This window comes from Hippichthys cyanospilos, chromosome 8 (genome assembly GCF_059441005.1).
Source record: "Hippichthys cyanospilos isolate Australia breed blue-spotted pipefish chromosome 8, RoL_Hcya_1.0, whole genome shotgun sequence".
NCBI lineage: Eukaryota > Metazoa > Chordata > Actinopteri > Syngnathiformes > Syngnathidae > Hippichthys > Hippichthys cyanospilos.
In genome coordinates, this window is record NC_142376.1 from 9,369,361 (window position 1) to 9,393,078 (window position 23,718).

General features: G+C 35.3%; 1 protein-coding gene across 2 annotated transcripts; it reads right to left on the minus strand.

Annotated features, from left to right (window-relative positions):
- Positions 1–14,532: 14,532 nt before the first annotated feature.
- On the minus strand, positions 14,533–23,468 carry LOC148420085 (uncharacterized). Of its 2 annotated transcripts, none has more exons than XM_088421451.1 (8): positions 23,155–23,468; positions 21,579–21,721; positions 19,876–20,461; positions 19,115–19,271; positions 17,961–18,028; positions 17,598–17,691; positions 17,390–17,508; positions 14,533–16,659 (listed from the first exon to the last, which is right to left on the minus strand). In XM_088421451.1, the coding sequence occupies exons 1-8, from the start codon at positions 23,341–23,343 to the stop codon at positions 16,189–16,191; spliced, it is 1,827 nt and encodes a 608-aa protein (XP_088277577.1). In that variant the 5' UTR covers positions 23,344–23,468; the 3' UTR covers positions 14,533–16,188. The 2 variants fall into 2 exon arrangements, with proteins under 2 accessions (XP_088277577.1, XP_088277576.1); XM_088421450.1 differs by having other exon boundaries at positions 18,716–19,271.
- Positions 23,469–23,718: the final 250 nt, after the last annotated feature.

Consider the following 23,718-nt stretch of genomic DNA (forward strand, 5'->3'; position numbering starts at 1 on the left):
TTCTGACTTTATTCTAAAAATTCTCACTTTAAAGTCAGAATTCTGAATTTTGCCCCCAAAAATCTCACTCTGTAATGAGAATTTTAACCCAGAATGTTGTAATTCTGACATACTAAGCATTGCCACTTTTTTCTGTTGTAGTCAAAATTCTGAAAATAAACCCATAATTCATTCTAAGAATAAGATAAAAATGAAGGTAGGGCCCAAGTCATTACAACCGCTGGAAACTCAACTTTGACCAACTTCCTCTCCTGATTCCCCTATTACAGTTCTAGACATAGATTAGTTTGAGTTCATCTAAGAGTTTTCTTCTGGCAACAAAAGTTCTCTACAAATTTTGTATTAAAATGATTGCAACAATGTTGAAGAACAACGTCATCTTTCCGATAACTTGCGAGAACATCCTTTATCTGGGGAGCAGCTGTCTAACAACTTCCCACACATTTCTCACAAAAGAATTAGTCTTTTTACTCTTTTTTGTTCTTTATACTTCACCTGTGAAAGTATTCTTGATCTGGTGAGCCTTCGAAAACATATCTGCAGTAATATAAAGACCAAACTGTATTGAGAAAGGACCATTTTTAACAAAACATTTTAGCAAATAATTCACGCTTCCCTAGAAGTAAATATAAAAACTTATATTAGTAGTTTAAAGCAGAGGAAATGACTCCATCGTCACACGTAGCTCTTTCATCCTTTTCCTTTAGTTCCCTCTCTAGCAAAACAATGGGTATTCAATTTACATTTGTTTTTAGGCAACATGTTTTTCAAATAGGACTCTAAATAGGTAGAGAATGGTGATTGTAAAATGCAACTTCGTTTCAAAATGTGAATTGCATCCTTAAGGGTACTCCAGTTTTGCTTTAAATCCCTCAACAGCACCCAATCTTCTCTTTAAAGTGACTTTGACCATCCGTTTTAGCCATAGATATGGAATTGATTTTTCAACTCTTTTTAATACTGCTCACAACCTGAATCTGATTTCTCCCTTGTAGGTTTACATGGGAATTAGTGGTATGAAATAAAACTGGTTATGGTCTTACCTGTCTGAAAGATATTTTCTGGTAACTTTCGTTCAGTATGGTAAGTTTAGTTTATCATTGGTCCTGGCATCCTCCAAGGGTCCGTCCTAGAGCACTTTTGTTTTCTTTGCACCTTCCTTAGGAGCTATAATTCTTAAAAATAATGACATCTAATTTCATCTTGATGCATTCTACTCCCAAAAATAACTTTCACTGCAAAAAATACTACTCCAACTGTATTCAGTGCTAGTGATGTCCCAAAGCCCCAAACACAGGATTCCTTTGCATTACAAATTAAGCATGCCTTGGCCAATCTCAGTATGAAATTTGGCCAATATTTTAAATGTATCAAAAGATACAACCCAATGTTTAAATCTCGATTTATTCAAATAAAGAGCTGCATGTCAGCTAAGGGGCAGTTTATTCTGGCTCATTTCTTATCCTAAGTGGAATTTCGCTCAGTAAAAATATTCTCTCTATCTTCCTTACTCTCACACTCGAATAAGCACTGTGCCCTTACACTTATCATACTGGAATGTAAAACAGTCTCCCAGAGTGCAGATGAACTGTGTTAATTAGTACAGAAAGCAAATAGATTGAGGGAAATGTTCCCACACAAGATAAACAGAAAAACAGTACAGCAGTTCAAAACACAGACATTTATTTATCATAAGGAATACACAAAAGCAGAGTTTAAAAAAACAGCAATACTGTCCTAGAAAAGAACACAAGCAGAAAAGGAAAACAACCACGTTTTAAGGAGTGAACAAAAATATATAATTTTACAGGAAAAAGACAGTGCTTCCTTCAAAATTTGAAAAATATCCATCTTTTTTTTAAAATCATGGACATAACCTGTTGTTTTAGAGTTGCCAGTATAAGATTTAATGGTGCCTACTGTGAATCATTTTTAAAAATAAATATTCATTCCAATCATTTTTCCTTTATTACTGATATTTTGGCAGGTGTTTATCAGCAACAAAAAATGTTCAAGAAAGTTCATGTTTAAAAAAATAGCAGATTTCCTGGTAGTGTTGAGGAAAATAGGTGAAAATTGTAGTTGCACTGTCTCAGATTTTAGGGGCAAAAATGCTACAATTTGTGGCAGCATGGAGCCTTAAAACACACACACACACACACCCACCCACACACACACACACACACACACACACACACACACACACACAAGAAAACATGAGAGCAGACACAACATAAAAACAGTGCTATTATTTGTTTCGTTAGCAACAAGACTATTTTAGTGTGAGAGATGCAGTATTTGCTGGCTCACATTTGGGCCAGCTAGTCAATCATTCACTGCAGAGTTAATGTTTGCTTTTCTGTGTGCTAGCAGGTGAAGAAACTGAAACGGGACCTTTTTTTTTTTTTTGGGTAAACAATGAGGTCATTCAGTTGTGCGGTACACTAGCTTCATTTCAGAATATCTGACAAACATAATACAAAAATTAGCAATATTTGCAAACTATGAACAAATTGTACTTACTGATATATATTGATACATACATACATGCATACATACGGTACATACATCAGTGTATCCCTGTTTACAATAATAGACATTCTGTATTTATTACATACAGACGAACTCCTCTACAACGAAATTATGCTTTTCACAACAGGGGACTTTTCAATATAGAAAATCTATTTCTCGGAGAAAGAAAGAAATTGCCAAATCTACAATAAGCATTCATTTTCATACTTACATGAATTTCTTGCATAATTTCTTTCGCTTTGCTTCATCCATCTTTAATCTTGATTACATTTATCCTGTCTTCAAGTATTGAGTTTGGTTTAAGTTTGAAGCGTCCGCGACCTCCGCATGGCTCCACGTGTCAAAATGACATTATTTCAGCAACCACACCCCTTTGTGCGGAGTCCACGCGGGCCAGAATTTCCACAACGCGTATCCTCTGGAATTTCTTTATGAGCGGACACATGGCGGACGAACTATTGCTTATGGGAATTCGCTGGTACAAACACCTTTCTGATTTGGCTGAAAAGGACTACCGTGACTTAAATATCGTCAACAACTCCTGGTGTGCACCACAGAGTGAGACGAGGAGTCTGTTGAAAAACGCTTGGTAGAATTTAGATCATTTGATTCTACTAGGATTTTTGACCTCTGTTATAGAGTAGTGTTGTTTGTATGCTGTAGACTCAATTTACTGCCACCTATAGTATGGGAGAATATTGTCTGACTGTGGGGAAAAGCGTTGCCAAACGCATGCCTGCGCGTCAATTATAAACCAAACTAGACTTTTGCTGCAGGCTGGTTTTTACCATTGTGAATTTCAGTGGTGAATTTTGCATCAAAGCATTAGTATGTTGCTCTTCAGTGGTGGCTTGGTGATTTTGCCATCATGAAGAAGTGAATTAGAAGAAAGTGGAAAGTGGACACTCATTACATTCCTCTTCCATTGCCGGTGGACATGTGGAGGAGTGTTATTTATCTCTATGCCTGCAGCTGACTCCAAGCATAAAAGCGCTACCATCAACCCACAACATTGGACTTCCTGTTAAAAGGCCATTATCAGGCTGCTCATAAGCTTTTAGTTCCCATACAATCTTTATGGTAGCGAAGCCTTCCACTCTCTGACAAGGTCTTCCCAGCTTGGGGAAACTTTACCATTCACTTATTGAGCATAAAAGTTTTTGTCTGCTATATCAAAGAGTAGTGGCATTTCAATCCAAGTGTGTTGAGATCAAATTTGGTTATGAATTATACGTTTGTTAGAAGTAGACTGCTCGTATGTAATTTTGCTGTGCTTTACCCTAAATCATGTCTACATTGACAGATATTTAAAAAATATACAGTATTTTTAATCCCACACAATGAAGACAATTTATTTTTTAGTTGTATTTTTGCTTCTTTTTTTTTTTTTATGAAAATGTTGGCTAAAGAAGGATTTAAAAACAGCTGGTGAATAAGGAATTGATTAATCAATTAGAACTAAAGTAATTGATTACTTTGTTTAGGTACTAAATCAATCAAAATACTTTATGTAGTAAAGGTAATCAACTATAGTAGGTAATTAATGACTAATTGATTAATTTAGGTACTCAAGCACTAAAGTAATCGATTACCTCTGTCACTCAAGTATCAACTATAGTAATACTTAATTACACCCAGTGTACCTAAACAATTGATTAATTAAGAAATCAATTACCTAAAGTAATTTTTAACATGAAATGGCTAAAAATGGTGGCTTTCCTGCTTCCTGCTTTCATAAAAATAAGTCATAACACCATGTTTAGAATATGTTAATGTAAAGAAAATAGGGCTGCCACTATTAAATCTTTTAATCCATCCACCATTTTTTAAAAGAGTCTCTTAAGGTTTAATGTGATTTTTTTTTTCATATTAAGGTTGAATCTGAATTGAACTGAGTGGATATAACTACTCATTATACATTATCTTCTATACTTAGACATTTTTAGACACCAACAAAATTTGCTAATTGGTTAAAAATCACAAATTACGTTAGTGCGCTTGCAATTACCATGTAAGGTCAGCAAACACTATCTACCATTTAATTTACATAAACATACTGCATGTGCATTACACATAATAGTGCTCTTAACATCAAATACAAAAAATGATTCAACAATAGAGCAGCCTGTTATCTACTATGAGGTCATTAACTTCCTATTCTTCTTCTTGACGAGCAGACCGGGCATATTTCATGCTTGACTGCCCACTACTGGTTAAAGTTTGAACACTTTTTTGATAAAGAAGCAGATTCACAACATTAATTTGAACTAATGTTTAAAAGGTTAGCAGAGTTACTCTTAGCGGAGGTGTGTGTTTGCGCATGACAAGGCAGAGCAACCAAGCAATCCCAAGCCCCGCCCCTCCACAAAGTTTTGTAGGAATCCGTGGGGTGTCTTTTTCCTAATCTAGCAAGCAAACACATTAGCTAATTCTTGCTAATCCATTTTCAGCCTTTGGCAGAGATGTGTGCCTGTTAGCTATGTCATGAAAAAAAATTAAATATGGCTTTATTTACTTTCACTCAAGGTAAAGATATCTCAGGTCGGAAACCAAAAAATATGTGCATGTTTATTGTCCAACCGTTTTTTTAAAACCAGTGTTTCTCACGGTGTTTGTTGCGGCTAATCAGCAAGGTCATAGGAAGATTTGGCTAAGGTTATATCAGTGCACGTGGCGTTCCAGCTAGCCACTTATTGCATCCTTTCCTCACTGTAAGAAAAAAACCCCAAAAAAACAGATCTTTCAGTATGTCAATTTTACAAAAATTATACATATATAATTGTTGTAGTCATATTTTACAGTTTGTACTTTTAACACCAACGGAAGCCGTTTCTTTTTTTTTTTTTTTTTGCCAGAACAGTATCTGCAACTGTAATCAGCCAAATGTAAGAGAATCATTTTATTTGTGAAGTCTCTTTTCAGATCCATATTGTATTTTTGTGTTAAATTTGTAATTTCCATTACATTAATCGAATAACAAACCATAAGTGCTGTCATAGATAGAAATAAATTTAGGAAAACCATAGGCGATAGCATATGCTAATTAAGGTAGAATCAAACCGATAAATGAATAATTATTAAGTACTTATGCTTGAGTGTGGAAACCAGACTGCTAGAATGCTAAAAACCAACACATAAGCATGAAAGAGATTGCACTTATAATTATCAATTGTACCTTAAAAAAGCTTTGTTTTTTTTGTTTTTTTACAATAAAACTAGTGTAGGTCTGCGTGGCAGCCCTGCATTCAAATGTTCCTTTATTATGTAAATTTATTAAGCTAACCAATTATTTAACAGTTAAATTATTTGTTGAAACTATTTTTTTATTGTACAATTCATTGAAAAATTGTCGTAATAACAGGCAGAAAAAAAGAAAAGAAAATCTAACAACAAAGCTAGCTAGCGTTAAAAGGCTAACTACTCATGTAATTTTGGATAATACGTTTCAATTTGCACCAAGCTTTGTTTATCTACTAGATTTTTTTTCTAATAAAGAAACTAAGTTTTGAAGTAGCATTTTCTTCCAACAGACGTGATTAAAACCGAAAACTGTCCCGCAGTCTTAATCCAACTATTTTCTTATCAGTGAAAAGGTGACAAGTCGCCTGCAGGAAGAACTGTCAGACTGTGAAATATGCAGGACACACCCTGCACCTCAACCCCGCTTTGTCCTTGTTGTGTGTGTTTAACTACTGCTCCTTTGTCTTTGCCCATGCAGTGTGGGTGTGGTTACATGTAACAATTACGGTCATTAATGTGGAAATAAAGGTTGGCTCCCCAGGAAAAACAAAGGAAAGCAGGATCAAGCGATTTAATTTTAAACTGCATATTTGAAGAAATATTGAAAACAACTCCTTACAATAAATTTGATCTAAATGACACCTTCTTTTCCAAAGTAAACAGAGATGATTCCCCAAACCAGGAAGACAAAAAAAAGTTCTTAACCGTGCTCTTATTTAAAATTGTAAGGAAACACAATTGACTTCCTAAGGTCAATTTGACTCAATTGGAAAAAAACAAAAGCACACAAAAAAACCCCCAACTAAAATCTGAACATGAACTTCAACGCTCACTGCATCATAAATCATTGTATTTTTTTTAATTGTGTTGCTACACTTACTACTTAAAAAGATGTAGTGGGTCAATTTGACCCACTACGTCAAAGGGAGGTACTAGTACCCCTGGGGGTACTTGAAGGAACTTCAGGGGGTGCTAAAGATTGTCAATAAAATAAATAAATGTGCAAAAATCCTTTAAAAATAATTATTGAATTCATTGTTTCAGAAAAATATAAGTCTGTGAAACAAATTTTATGTTCGGTAGGTTATTCAATTTCATTATTGTAAAAAGCCAGATTCTCCCCCATACTAGGATGATTCGACCCAACTTGTCCTGTGCCACCTCTCGTTACCTGTCAAGTGAACGAATTATTTATTTTTGTGGACACATCTCTACTATGATCCCAAAAGAGGACACTTTAAGTTGAATATCGATTATATGATTTTTTTTTTTTGGGGGGGGGCAATATTTATTAATAATTAAGTTAATGATATATTTTTGTTAAGAGATATTTTTAGCGGACAAATATTAATTTATTATTATTTCTTTTTGACAACAGGTCTGACACTTTGTTGATTATTTTTTGTTGACAAATATCTACTAATAATTAAGTTAAAGACTTAATTAGGACAGTTTATATTTAATGTTTTTCCTGTAAACAACTATTTATTTATAATTATTATTTTTTAAAAAGAGGTCTGCCACTTTATATTGATTATTTTTTTGTAGAAAAATATTTATTAATAATTCAGTGATTTCTTTTTGACAGGTTTCTTCTATGATCCAAAAGAGGACACTTTACGTTGATTTATTTATTTATTTATTTTTGGTGGACCAATACAAATGAAGTTTGAAAGGGTCTAAAGTTGAATAAATCAGACACTGATGGCATTTTTTTTATAACCCCAAAATATTTTGCACTGGTAAAGGGGTACTTGGCTGAAAAGATATTTCACAGGGGTTGCATCACTGAACTTGGCTGAGAACCGCTACACTACGTAAAAAGGAGTGACACTGACTCAAGAGCTGTGTAACATTTCAGTACTAAAAATTATGGCGGTATCCGTTTATGCGATTAATTTAAACTACTTGTCAGATTTATATATATATATTTTTTTTTTTTCAGCAATGGTACTCATGTGCCTGAGTCAATCTGGCCCAAAACAATGGGTTAATCTGATTTACAACATAACAGGATGGTTAATCCTGTTCATTTGACATAGACATGTACTTGTGACTTTGACAGTCATATTTTCTCACATCACAATTGTCTGGGGGAGGCATGGTGGTTAAGTGGTAAGCACATCCGTCTCAAAGTACTCCGACTTCCTCCCACATTCTAAAACTGTGCATGTGAAGAAGGACCCAAAGTCAACTGAGATGTGCTTCAGGCTGAATATGTAGTGAAAGAGTCATCCTGAAGTCACAAAATATGCTTCAGGCTGAATATGTAGTGAAAGAGTCATCCTGAAGTCACAAAATCATCCCTCAGTGGAGCGCTACGCCACTATGAGGTTGTCATTGTGTGAAACCGTAAGAACTCACATACTGTATATGTTATTTCAATTATCTCATATTCTTCTTCTTTGTCTTCAGATCTTTTTTTTTTTGTCTTGCATCTCCTTCCAAATATTTCATGCGATTCACTTCATTAAAATTTCATTACATTTTTCAGCCCCACCAAAAATGTAAAAAATTCATTTCCAATAAGGGATTCATCAAAAGATTAATTAAATTAAAGATTCATTTAATTCCTCTTAGAAATAAAAAAAAAAAAATATTTAGCTCACAGAATTCCCCATGCAAACACTTTGAAACAGTCAAAAATATTACCCATGCCACGTTTTTTGCATATTTCCGTGGAATTTTTCTAAATTTTCAGCCACTGCCAAAAAAAATGTTCATAAATTGCACGGGATTTACATTTAATTACTAATTCAAATTGATTCCAGGTTGACCATGCTAAAGAAACATGTAATTCAAGGCTACATTTTTTTTTTCAGTTTAGGATTTTTCACATAATTCAATATTTTCCCACCAAAAGTTTAATTTTACTTCCCAGTGACAAAATCAACAAATTAAATTCCTGTTTGAATATGACATTATTCAAAAGTTAATTTTATTTTCAACATGCCTAAATTTTCCACTTTGAAAAAAATTCGTAATTTTCACCATTAAAGGGGCAATGTGTAAGATTTAGTTTTTTTTTTTTACTATGTACAGCAGGAAGTGCCGCATTTACCATTGTCTGCAGCTATAACAAACATGGCAGCCTCCGGAGAAGTGCCACCCCCCATGTAAGAATATAATTTAATGATAACTAGACTTACGATTATATTTAAAACATACTGTTGGTCGTTAAGAAGACATTTATTTGTTTTTGAAATCTATAATCATTTAATTCATTTTTTCGTGATGAAAAACAGTCTAAATCTTATACAGTGTCCCTTTAAAAGTACCCACGGAATTGTAATTCAAATGGTTCCAACTTTCAACAGTTTATTTTACACATATTAACGCCCCAAATCCCCACTCACCAAAAAAAAAAATCAAAATTTTTGCCACTTAAATATGCATAAAAACACACAAAAAAGTTTATCTCAACATTTCTCAAAGTTCATTCCATATTGTTCAATACCATTCCAAATTTTCAATTTTTTTTAATTCAGCCTGTCAGCCTTCACATTCAATAACTTGAGCAATTGCATTTTATAATTACTAATTATTTTGTTCTCACATTTGTTAGCCCCTATCTCAGGTCACAACTTATTAGCTGATTCCTTTTTTTGTATATCCTCCTGAGACCGAGCCAATTTCTTTGACTCATTGGTGTTACACTACTATGTCCTAGTGTGCTCAGTAGAGGACATCCTGGCCTTTCTAAAGATGTCTTGAGTGTATGGCTGCTATGCAATTACTTTTGCTATCTTTCAGAGACAAAATGGACACAACAGTGGATGCAAATGACTCGGCTGGATCTCCGGACGACACAAATGTGATAGGTCTTGATACCTTGTTTGACTCTATGTGCATGCGATGACTGTAAAAAAGGTTAAACATCTTTTGCAAATAAAATGAAAACAATCTATGTAACATTAAAAAGGGCAAGAGAAATATTTACGGGACTTAAATCTGCAAAAGGCAAAGGTTACATTAAAAAAAAATCTCTGCTATCGTACTTTGAAAAACACTGCAAAAGAGCTTTTTTATAGTTTGTTATTAAAGTGAAAGTTGAATCTGAATTAAAGTCAAAGGGACCTTACACTTCACAAACAACAACTCTGTAACACTCTTGGGCAGGTCGTGACTTGAAGTGGGAATGTTAACAAAGCCTGACTCATCAAAATGTCCATTCTTGCACAACAGCATTGCGACGGCTGCACTCTTCGCGTCACAGACTTTTTTCAAACAAAAGATCTGAATCTGTCTGAAACAATTTTTGTCACTGTTACTGTCACAAAAAAAGAAGTACAATACTGTACTGTAACAACTGTTTCCAGTCAGCGTGCAACTCAAAACATAAGTGGCTCTACCTGCTGGTAAACATTGGCGAACATTCATCCTGACACTTTTTTTCGGTTTAGTGTTTTCCTCTGTACTACGATACCTAACTTTCAAACATCACGGGAGTCATATTTTGCATTTGTTCATCTTTTTTTTTTGAAATTGCAAAATGCTGCCATGTCTACTCATACTTAATCATTTGCAAGAGACGTCAAACTTTGAGTCATACAGTAAGCAATATCACCCATTCTTGAGTAAGGTCAAGTACAAGGAACAATGAAAGACGCACCAACCAGACAGCATTATTGGCACTATCAAAGTTTACGTAACTACTGTGTAACCAATACCATATATGTAATGAATTTTCCTCTCACCTTTACTCTTTTTTTTTTTAAATAACTGACCCTGTTAAAGTTATTCATTCTATAATTTGTTTATTGTGGTGTGATGGCATGATTCCTAAAACCTGTGATTTTCTCACGTAACTAATTGAGGTACAGTATATCAAGAGTGTGAAAATTGAAGGGTCAGGTCAAGGATATTTATGGCATGTAAGATATTATTTTAGACTATTCAAATTTTCCCGTAGATTTGGGGAAAATAATTACAAGTGCACTCGGAAAATGTTCACATTCATTTTTTATTTTGTTGCAAATTATATGTGCAATCAGATTTTTTTTTTATCCAAAACCATTGCAATTTCAAAAGTGGTATGAATCTTTTTTTTAATGTACTGGTAGGGATGTAACTTACAAATACAGAACCAGTGCAAATTTTGAAAAATTTGAAAGGTCAAGAAAGTCAGGCTATTAGTTCTTGACGATGCAGAGCAGTGAACTGAAGTCATTTAAGATCATAAAGCATCATTCATATATCATATGTTTGACAGAGAAAATACCAAAATGTTAGTATTTTTCTGCTTGCAAAATAATTCCATCTTTTTTTCCCCATAATCCTGATGACTTGCTATTAATCTAGAAGGAAAACACTAGAGGGTATAGCCAGACTTTTAAACTACCCTGTAAATGTGCGTCTATTTAGTTACTTTTTTATTTAAAAAAACAAACAAACAAAAAACAACTTGAACAGTTGAAATGAACAATTTTACATTAATCTAGAAACCTCAACTGACTCATTACACAATTCAAAAACTATTCAGAAAGAGCAGTTGAATGCCTACCTTATAAACGTAAATAATGAAAACCTTAAAAATGAAAACTTCAACCCATAATTAAAGAATACTGCAAAATGTGAGTCAACAGCATGTCCTAAAATGTGTTCAGTATTATTTTTTTCAAAAACGCATCCTTCACAAGTTGGCACCGCATTTTATATAAGGTATGCTTATTATTTTTCTCTGAAATTTGGTAAGTTTAAGTTTCCCCAAGTCATTTCTGTGTCAAATTCTGAGTTGGAGCCGATTTCAGAACACCATTTCAGCAGTAAACGGTCAATTCCACTAATCAGTGCGCTCCCCAGTGGACAAAACTAAGATGATTTTTGAAAGCATGTTGTCCCTATGTATTAACTGCACTTGTCAGGTTTGCCAAAAGCTTGGTCTCCAAGCTTCACGTTTTCCCATCCAGAGCCACTTATCCTTACAAGTGTTGCAAGCTTGTTGGTGCTTCACTTTTTTGAATGATGAAAATAGTTAAGGTTAATTGCAAAACACAATACAGGTATACAGCAAAATGACCAAGTTGTTTGTTTGAAATACCAATTTGATTCTAAAAGAATGCAAAGTAAGTGTAAAAAAAACTAAAAGTAAAATACATGGACGAATGACTTACTTTCCATGATCAGAGCTATTAGCTTGATGTACTTTCTGCTCAGTCATGTAGGCTACTGTCCATCACTTTTTGTGCTCTTGTTGTGTTTCGTGCGCAACACACAATATAAAAAGAATCACAATTTTAAATGTGTCTGCAATTAAAAAAAAAAAGTTCCAAAGGAAAAGAAAATGGCCAAATTCAGGGTGTGCTCAAAAACTATTAAGAGATTTTGACAACTTTACAATTTATCTCATGACTATTTCACACAAGTGTTTTGGTATTTCTGCATGGATTTGAAAACAAAGCACCATCCATATATGATAGGTTTGATCCTATTACCTTACATTAATTTATAGAAAATCTGGCACATGCAATATGGCAGACACATATCTGAACAATGAGTCAGGGTACTTACACTAAAAGTCAATTTTATCTATAAGTAATAATTTGATAACTTTGATATCTTAGCATGCGCAATATATGCCTTTATAAACACGTTGTCACTTGCTGTCGACTCAACCCAAACACGCCTCTTGTAGTGGGCAGCACCAGCAAGGACGAGTAAAGGGCAGCATGCCAGAAAGTGTTGACTTTTTCCTTCATGTTGAAAACATTCTGAATACCGTTGTTTGACATCCGAAAACGAATGAGACAAGATAAAAAAAAAAAAAATCAGCTTTTATTTCGTTAATGACATTTGATTGATACACACTTAGAAGATATAATTATTTGTAACAATAACATTTTAAAATACAATTGATACAGAACTTGTACGAATTAGTTTGAAAACAAAACAAAAAAATCACAAAATAATTCAAAGGATTGAAATAGACTTACAAACCTTTTGCTTGCAATCCTTTGACTCAATGCCACCACCAGAGCATTCTTTGTGATGTTTCTTGCAACCCGACTTGGATTTGTCCACTAAGCACTCAAGACATTCGAGACTTAACTTAGAACCTAAAAACTTTGTCTTGACTTGTGGGTCAAAGTCTTGAAACATGTCTTAGTTTAACTTGTTCCCATCTCTGTTATCTTCACAACTTCCAGTTAAGTTTCACATCAAAACCATTGAGTGCAGCAACAACCTCCAGAGAATCCCACAGAAGTGTTGACCAGTGTCCTCTTGTCTGAAACTAATGTTGATATTCATTGATTTAATTTTTAAACAAATATCAAGTCACCATCAATTCAGCGGGTTGCGTTGACATTTGGAGTTGGGCACTCCAAGTGAGGAAAAAAGGCATTTCCTGTAAATAATTAAAAAAAATTAAATAAAACAAAAAAAAGGACATCTCTGATTTTATAACCCTTTTTTCCTCAGTACTTACATTCACTTAATACCCAGGAAACTTCTACAAAGATATCCTGTCCACACATGGGCCATTTTAAAAGTATTCAAGTTTTTCTTTTGCGTAAACATGAACACATAAATTAGTATTATATGCCTGTTTTGTTTTGCACTAATCTACTTAGTGTAGGAGGGCTTGTGCTAAAAGACTATTACTAAATACCATCCTTATATTGATTCCCATTTCAACAGCTGTTAACAAGGAAAAACACTTACCAGATTGACCAATTTTGCTGTCCTCATTCTTCAAGTGTGTTCCTTTTTGGCTGAAATTGAAAGCTGGCTTTGCTGTACAACTTCTAGACCGCAATGATTATTTTGTCCAACATTGTTTGTTTGTTTGAGTTACTTAAAGAGCATGCCAAATGTATGTACCATGTTTGATACATATTAAGAACATTCTTGATGACGATTGGCTCTTGCAATACAAAACTACCAAGTTGAGCGAATGTGCTCACCCTAACCTTTTTTTACTTAAATATGTCAATCATTTCACCAGGCAGTGCCGGGCACACATTCACACATCTGCCAAAAATGCATTGACTGAATACAAGTCAAAGAGAATCCTTACCTCATCTTCTGACCAGCTATTGTTTTTTCTTTATTAACGTCGACAAAAAACTGCATTTTAAAAAGTTTATTCTTCCCACACACTTTGACAATGAGCGCATCACCTGCATGATAAATTAGATTTCACACGGAAAAGCAAAGCCTCACCCCCGGCATCAAATGGGCGGCGCCCCTCTAGGACAGCTTTAAGGTAAGAGGCGGGACTGAGGATGAAGCCGTTTAAGGGTTCATACATGGTAGACCAGTAGTTGCTAAACCCTTTTTTACCCCCCTATGAAATATTTTTTCATTATACAATTCAGCAATAGCTTTTGTCATGTTCCAAGTAAACTGCTCTAAATTTGAAAAAAAAAAAGGTGCTGTCAGTAAAAATTAAAAAGCATGAAAGTACACTCTCAAAACCTCCACGTATCCCTGAATTGTCTTCTTGTATCCCAATTTGAGAACCGTTGGTGTGAATAACCAAGGATGTACTCTCAACAAATTAAGAGTAGCTCAAGAGCATATATTGTTGAATATTGGAGACAGCCGAGGAAAGCCCACTAAAACATGTGAGGACAAGCATACTCCACATAATCTAGGAAGGGCAAAATTCAAGATTCGGAGCTTTAACCTCACAACTGTGATCTCTGTAATACCTGTACGGTATGGAACATCATTACCAAAATGTTATTAGCATGTCTTACATTACCAATACCATTTTGGTATCAATATACTTGTTTCACAGAAAAGAAACCAGAAAAATGGCGATGAATCAAAGACATTTATTAAATGAAGCACAAGAAACCCGAAGGAAAAAAATATTAATACGGGAAACAAATTCACATTCAGAAAAACATATGTACAGTAGATTACTTACTATGTAACTGTGATCATTCTCTTTGACTTATTGAGCGGTAACCTGGTTCTGATATGGTAGAAATGAATTCTCCATCGACATGTTGGGTGAAGAGAGGTGCAGCTTGTTGATGAGTGATCTGGTTTGTGACAGGAACAGGCCAGACAGCTGCAACATAATTGCCATGTTAATTTCATAAGTACTCCACCATGACAGTCCCACTTCAAAATCCCCCACTCTTCCAACGAAAAACAAGCCATTATTTCTTATGCCACACAGGGACCATAACTCAAAGTATTCCATCAACTGTATGTGAGATTAGCTATAACAGTAACCTATAAATAACATATTAAGTATTAACAGAAAAAAGCTAAAAGGACATTTTTTGGAAGCACTTGCTTACCTTGGGCAGCTGCTGATGAAATGATGAGGCGACTCAATGCTTGTAGGATAAATAAAATCAGGAAAGAAATCCCTCCGTCAAAAGAAATAAATGGTGACCCAAATAGGGAAAAAGCTGGGAAGATATCAACTATAAATATGTAGTTGTAGATGACAATTTGTACCTCTAGATATCCTGCTAATTAAGTATCTCTGACAATCGGGCTTAATCGGGACCAAAAAACCCTAAACCACGAATTTTTATGTATATGTGGGTATCAGGATTTTTTAAATGTGAGTGACACATTGCATGACTAGTCAGTTGAGGACAATACTTGGGAGTCGTCTCAAGGGGAAGGTAGCATGAGAGTGCAACTGAAGGAGAGCATGGAGGATGAAAGATTTTGGAAGTTGTTACCTTTTGTAATAAGTTGGAATTTCAAGTGTAAACTCTGCTTGTTATCATGTTTGATAACAGTACAGTTACTGTATAAGACTTAAAAATTTAAGATAAGTGAATATGTTTACTATAGTAGGAGGAGGTCGACGTCTGAGGAGTGCCCATGGCATGTGCATTTAGTTAATTTGTCTGTCATGCACAGTGGGTCTCTGCAAAAAAAAAAAAACAAAAACCCCAAAACAAAACAAAAACAAACACAGAGAAGCACTGAAAATAGCAAGGGAACATTTTAATATGATTATGTTAGAATCAGAATGATACTATCAGAAAATTTGAACGCTGGATGACTTCCCCCAATACCAAATTCCAATTTATATTGTGTTTAACAAGAATGTGACGACAACAAACAAAACAATAAATCCAAAGAGAAAAATGTCACGCTAGAGCAGAAAATAAAATCATATATAATTCCCTCATAATATTAGTGCTTGGACACAACAAATTGAGGGATAACTATTTTTTAAATCAAAGGTCAGAATTTATTTCTCATTTATTTTACAGTAATTCAAAAGTAACTAAAAATGTTTGCAATATCTGAGTGCCATTAAAAGTGATGGCAATTCTGGAACAGGTTTGCTCATGAAACATGGTTTGTTCAACAGGCCACGTAATATGATGGACGGCCTTCTGTCTGTCGTGTACTTTAAAGACAAATTCCCTCACCATGAGATGTGACTTTTGTTGGGGCTTGAACCTTTTAAGGAGCAGACACGATGTATCACTAAGACACATGGTCCTTTTTCTTCTTGTCCTTCTTCTTTTTCTTTTTGTGTGACTTTCCTTTTGAGTCTTTGCCTTTGCTTTTCTTTTTTTTCTTAGCATCTTTTTTTTTAACGCTATTAGACTTACTATTGGCTGCTGCTTCCTCCTTAACATTAGCACAACTTTCAAGGTCTTGATTCTCATCCAGCTCCTTTCTAATTTTTGGAGATTCAACACAAACGGTTATGAGCAGCTTCTCCTTTCTCATCACATCTAAGAAATTACTTCCCTGCCCAGGTCCAAGACTATGATGATCATCATCCTTCTCCTGTTTGATTCTTTGATCCTTCTCTTGCTTCTTCTTTTCAAAATGATTTCCTTGTTTTTTGTTGTCTGTATTATGGTGTATTTGGTCTGACGGGAAGGAATGTTTTTTGCCACTGCTACAGTTGGAGTGCCTTGTCTCTGTATGTTTATTCACCAGTGTTTTCTGCACACAAAAATAAAAATGAGACAGAATAGTTATATTTAGATATATATCCAATGACATATGATATTTGGTTAAGACATCAAATCATTGAGACATTTATACACTGCACATGACAAGCTGCACAAAGTGTCAGGGAATTTGGAAACCACTGCAATAGTGTTTCTGGGGTTCGCAAGCCATTTATGAAAGCAGTTTTTGCATAGAGAAGGTACCATGCTCTCCACATTAATTTTAAACTTAAAAAAAAAAAAAAAAAATCCCGCATCAAAGCACAGTGAGCCAGTTATTTTCAAGTTATAAGGACCGGAAAATCTGTGCATAACTTGATGCCTATTTGAAATACTTTGGAATATTTTTTTTAAACCTTAAAACTTCCTTTTTTTTTAAAAAAATGTTTAAAAATATTAAAAAGCGGAAAAATATACAAATCGAACCGCAAGTAAATGATTTTTTTTTTTTTTAGTGGCTTTAATACGTCACATCACAAATCACAATAAGTCAAGTCGTCATTCAATAACTCACAAAAAAATGGTCAGATTTGATAAGTAATAATTCAATTAGTTTTTTGCATCTTATTTTCATAAATTGCCATTCCGTATATATTTATAGATTGCCAATACACTGTAGGGCTGTGTTCGACTTAAACCTTCCACTCACTTTTCTACCTAGTTGATATAAATCGACAAATACGAATTCTATCCAACATTTATATGAAAAAGGGAATACTTACATGGCCAGTGTTTTGATTAGAGTGGGCGGCTGCATGGGTTTCAACGGTATTTAAATCTCCAATAAATTCATCACATTTCTGGCAGTAAAACCCAATCACTGGTTTAAAGAAATGCAAACCTGCATAAAGACATGACAAGCAGTGAATTCCTTATGTATTTAATAATGGAACAATTTATAATAAATAGAGCATACAAAGACTACTTTACCTTCCTCTTTCAGCAAATCCCCCACTTGGTTCATCAAAATTTCAGCTTGACCTGTTTTTGCACGTTTGACTTCGTTCCTGTCGCTTCCTTTCGCCTAGAAAATGCAAAAGACAAGTTAGTCCAACACAAGAGGTAGGGGGGAAAAGCTAATTATTTTATTTTATTTTATTTTTTTGTGTCATCTACTTTGTTGGTTTAAAGGAGGCATCCTGTTTCTTGTATGCATTTTTATAAACATAGTGAAAAACAAAAACAGAAAGAGCTGTTTACGTATTTACTTTACAAGTGAAAATATTTGCGTTGGGCTCTTGTTAAAGAGTGTTCTGTCATGGATTTTCAGTTGCCGGCTCATAAAATCTTTACCTTGTGTTGATCAGAGGATGATAGGGATGCGCCAACTGCATCCCCTTTTTCCTTCTTCTCATTGGTTGCTTAAAAAAAAAGCAAAATCAAAATGTTAAACATGAAATCCTATATATGGTCCACTAAGAAAACACTAAACCTTACCCTTACAACTGGGTAGAAAATAAACATCCACAAGAACAACAAAATTAGTGTTAGTTATCTGGATCACGTAAGAGTAAGGTAAATTTTGCTTTATCAACATAAATCAAATATACAAAGTCTACCCACCCCTGTTGGAAAGCCTTGTTTTGTAAACATAAAAAAGATACCAAGATAAATCATTCCAATCATTTTCACCAGCTCAGCTAGGATAGGCATCAGCAAGCCTGCGACCCTTTTTTTTTCTTACAAGATTTTTTAACATAGCACATGCCGTGATAAGCAGAGAGCCCCAAAGCTTCAGAGGGAATCGTTAATGTAAACCGAATGCAAACCTGCAAAGGTGTACAAAATCATTTCCAAGGCATTAAATGTAACATGGCAGTCAAGCTCAAGAGAAAAAAATCAAATCAAACATCCCTCCAAAATAAATAGAGGTGTGAAGAGTTTTTCATATTCTTAAAGGTTACAAGTAACCACCTTTGCAAGCTATATATTTTGACTTTCCAATTTTATGTCTCTCGTATATGGCGCAAGTAGACCAAACTGGCAGTGAATAATTAAATCCCAAATTTCATTCAATAATCTCAGTATTTGATGGGATATCATCTCACCTTTGATGAGTGACTGTAGGGACTCCAGGGCTTGCCGTACATTAGGGCTCTGAGGTAATAGCGTACCAAAGGAGGGTGCTGTACAACTAACACGTGGCTCCGAAAATGGTTTGCCTCCTTCGCTACTGTTTGTTATGCCCAAATTGCTCAATATTCTTTTGATCTTTTCAGATTTTTTGTTATCCAGATTAGCCAAACCCTGCCTTGAGGATGAGGGGCCATACGATTCATCACGATTATGCTGTTGACTACCCAAATCACAATACTTTCTTTCGCCACGGTCCGATTTGTCCAACTTTCCTGTCATTAGTGCTGTAGATGTTCCACAATATGGATTTTCTGGTGTAGCCTTTTCATCGCCATATAAGAACCACTCTTCTTCATCTTCAAACTGATCACCTTTTGAAGCTGTCTGACTTTGGGGCTGAAGCCAAGAGAAATCACTGACAACTCTATCATGAGGAAGAAGCACGCTGTCATTTTCCAGTGATGTTTCTGGCGTGTCATGTTGTTTCTCATTGAAGACAGTCCGCGGATGTTTGTTTTTACCTGAGGCCTGAAAAGAGAAAAGTATTGTTTCAAACCATTACACTTTATACATAAAGTGCTTGTACATTTACATTGTGTTACCTGACTTTGAATGAAGTGTTATTTTTACCATGCTCACAGCTCAAAATACTTCAAATTCCAAATCAACATTTTCCAGTTAAAATTTTTAAACTATTGGAATTGTAAATACTCCATTCCAAGTCCACAAACAACTTAATAACACGCAACACCTTTTTTCCTATTAAGAACAAACAAGCACAAAACGTGTTGGGACAAAATGTCTTATAGATACTAATGTAGTGATGTGATGCTTATCAACAAATGAAGTCTTTTGAAAAGCTCTTCAACTGTGAACGATGGGAACAGAATAAAGTTATTTTAAATTATTCAAGTATTTGTAAATGAGAAACTCTAAAAATGTAACAATGTGCAGCAAATTCATGTGAACAGTATCGGAATCAGTATCCTTCGGTTTCACTCATGGATGATTGTGTCTGTCTGCTGATTAGACCACAACTAATATATTCCTGAGAAGTTTTTATCCACTAACAATCCATTAACAATTTTATCCACATACATACATAAGTAAATGTATTAATGGCATTACCTACCTGCATTGCGAGAATAGCATTCTTGAGAGAGGGCAGCTGGTTTTCCATGACTTTATTTTTCATGACGATCTTAAGTCCTTCCAACAAACTCTTGCCAATGACATCACTACTACAACTAGCACGGTCTTCGATAAGGCTGGGGCTCCTTTCCCGCTTTCTGCTTTTACCATTGCTCTTTTCCAGACTGCTACTTCGTGACGATGACCGCCTTGGCCTGCTTTTGCTCCGTGCACGACTTTTCCTGCTTTGGCTTCGACTGCGGGCCCTGCTTTTGCTTCTTGCTCGACTTTTTGCACGAACGCAACTTTTGCTCCTTCCCCGACTTCTGCTTCTACTTCGACTTCCAGCGTGGCTCCGCGCTCGGCTTTTGGCTCGAGATCTTCCACGGATGCGGTTCGGGCTCCTGCTGGGACTTTTGCTCCTGGTCAAGCACTTCTGGAAAATCTGGTCTGACTTGACAGCTTCCTTCAGGATACTGGCAGACTTTAATGCATCAGCCAAGTTGTATGCCATGTTTCCTCTCAGATATTCTGGGAAAGGTTTATTCGCAGCTATACATCTCAGGAATTCTTCGCCAGCACTGTCACTGAAAAAGATAATCAATCAGCACTTCGAATAAAAAAATGAAAATATTTCACTGCTGACTTTTAATAACATATACATAGTGCTGGGCAATATGGAAAAAAGAACTATCCTGGTATAGGCCATCTTATATCACACTAATGATATACAATAACATATGTTCATAAAAAATAAAATCGTGTCAAGTAAAATACAATGAAATATCATAAAACAACTGCTGCATAACAAAATCTGCCTATTTGTTGCTACTTCGTGTAGTTCTCTTACCACGTGGGTTTTCTGGTCCCCATTAATTGCGAAAAAAAAAGGAAACGCTGTACACTGTTCTCTGCATGGCCATTTTCTCCGGCTGGCGAACACAATGCTGTGTAGCATTAATTTCCTGTTTAGCTTTAGTTTAGCATTATATCTATTTCTATCCAGCCAGACACTTATTAAATTATGTGCTATTTTTTGGGGGGATAAAAATTGGATACACTCTGCTTTAATGCAGTTTGAGCGAGACCTCTGGGAAGTGTACTGTCATCCAAGCACAAATTCATTCATGAGTATTAGGTTAGCTTAGAAATTAGCACGGCCTCTGTTTTCCCCTCTTTTAATTTACACGATAGCAATCCTTTTGCATGAATGATACTTGTAGAAGTGAAGCTTATTTGTTGGCATGGAGGCTATAATTACAGACTTAGAGTGAAATTGCAACGTGTTTGACAGGCAGGAGTAGCTAAGATGTAACTGCTTTTCAGGCGCTGATACTTTTCCTTCTTCCTACATTGTTGAACCCGGATTTGTGCCTGCGCGTGTGTGTTAATCACGTAAAATAGTGTTACATCGCAAAACCACGCAAGCTGCCGTTAACAACCACAACGACGTAAAATGTTGACAGTTTTGCGAAACATGTTTCTTACTCTTGTTTCTCTCTTAGATAAGCAGTGTTCATGCAAAAATAATACTTGAGCGTTCCAATACTGTATACAGTATGAAAATCTTTGTTTAAAGGGTGAAATAGAGACAATGTGACAAAAGAGACGAGAGGAAAGAAATGGCACAAAAAAAACCCCAACAACATATAGACATGGCAATTTATATCAGCATAACACCCAGCACTACATGCGATTACATACCTGTTTTCTGGTGTATGCTTAACAGTTGAAGGATTCCACTGGGAGACCTGAGGGTGTGATGTTGGTGCCGGAGAGGCAAGATGCTGGCTACCACCCAGTGTAATCACTGTACTACGGTCTATGGAGAATGAGCTACAGTGGGGCTGAGAGTATTCAGAATTTACGTTAATGGGACTTTGCATGAAAAAAACATTGACAATGAAGGCATATTGCAACAATTTAAAGTACCAAGCAAATTCTCCTCCTTTGTGGTACTTTGACTTAGAGGTACCCCGATTCCCAACTTACGTGTTTTTTTTGTTGTTGTTTTTGTAGCTGCTGTCGCTTGATTTTTTTTTCTTTGTGTTGCGAGAGTAAAAATTGACTTGCGAGGCAGCTGAAGCATCTCCTCCAAGTTAAATAAATATATAAAATAATTTGTTTGAGGGAGCTGCAACAAATCACTATTTCCATTCATTTCAAAGGGAGAAAGTTGAGACATAAAGTTTCAGCTTTGAGCCTAATTGTGGAACAAAATCATCTTATTAATCAACTTCATGTGTTGTAATTGACAAGTAGATAGTTGATTACAAAAAGTGAAAGCAATCCTATAAAGTATGTTAAAAAAGGCCAAAAGTCAAATCATTCCAAGACTTGTCCTTCCAGTATGGGATCTATAACCAAAATCATTGAAAATAATCTGTTAATAAGGGAGAAAATTATTAGTAGGGTTAGGGTTAGTATCGCCAACAGTATTGCCAAAATTCCCTCAAGCCCCTTTGATGTTGCTTTTCGCCTCTTTGCAAACTCCCTAATCTGTTTTCTTTTAGTCATTCTATGAATTTTGGAAAGATGCCTAATTTTTCTCTATATCTTTACTGTGCCATATTTAATGCACTTGATGAAGACGATTGAGATGAAGATGCTGTTTTACATTTCTGACAGAGAGAGGCACAAAACATATGAACTTCATTTGGGGTATAGTAGACTTAAACTGGTGGTAGATGTGTGCCAACTCACACATAACATGATTTTGAATTTGATTGGTTATTTCTGAAGTCACATCCACAGCTACAAAAGTTCTCAGAGATTAGATCGATTTCATGGAAATTATTTTGAAATGATTTACCTTGTTCTTATTTTTTATATCACAAAATGAGGTGTTTACAACGTGCTCAATTATACTTAGAAATGAAACCTAATTATGACACGCAGAGAAGTGGCTCTACAAAACGTAATATATTAATGGTTATTTATTACGTCTCGTGTCTCTTATGTATAAGAACTTTATTTTGTTGAGAGAAATTTTGAGACTACTCATCCATTAGTGTTGACGTTAATGCCAATTTATGCAAAACCCGATCAACTTGTAAAACTGGTACAAACGAGCCAATTGTTCTGTAAAGAGCAGCGGAAAAGACATGTCGAATATCTTGGGTCACCGAAGTAGATGTTTTTCACATCAAATATCAAATAGTGACATTCTCTTTAAGTGTACAGTACGTGTCGTTGTTTCGACTGGGTCCTTATACATTTATTTCTTACGCTTAGCCACCAAAACCTGCCCCCGCCAAGCATGAGCATATCGTGTACGTACATTCATATAGTTAGGTCCTGGGGGTCTTGGCAGAAATTGGTTGTCCAGCGGTGTTGAAGACGAAAATGGTCTGGGCGGTCCAGGAGGTAAATGTCCAGGAGAAGGCCCACACGGCGTTCCCACATTGAACTGAGTGCCGCGTGATGGTGGCGCACCGAAAGACTGCGGACAATGTCCGCGTCGGTACATTGTTCTGTACTTGTTCTGATCAAGCAGTAAATTCAATTACGATCAATTCAAGCTGGAGAACATACGACGTTTGCAACTAAATCGTTGAAGCAAACGCGTTGAACGGAAGAATGGCTTAAACCTAAACAGACTCTTCTTCTACGTACAACAGTGCACTCAACAATACCGCCCTCTATTGACCAAGAGCAGTGCACGGAATTATTTTTTTGTTGCTCGTAAAAACAAAAGGGGCAGAACTGCAAAAATGTATTACAAATTATTAATTAATTTTAAACATGAATAATTTTTCATGAAAAATAACTTCCCGCTTTTTGTAGTTTTTCTCGAGGGATAAAATATGTTTATAACATATGATATAATAATCATAAGTATGTA

Coding starts and splice junctions, on each gene's coding strand:
- LOC148420085 (XM_088421450.1), bottom strand. CDS start 23,343: ATGTACCGACGCGGACATTGTCCGCAGTCTTTCGGTGCGCCACCATCA. Junction 21,722..23,154: donor CAGGACCTAACTATATGAAT/GTACGTACACGA, acceptor GAATACTCTCAG/CCCCACTGTAGCTCATTCTC. Junction 17,692..17,960: donor CATCCTCTGATCAACACAAG/GTAAAGATTTTA, acceptor TGCATTTTCTAG/GCGAAAGGAAGCGACAGGAA.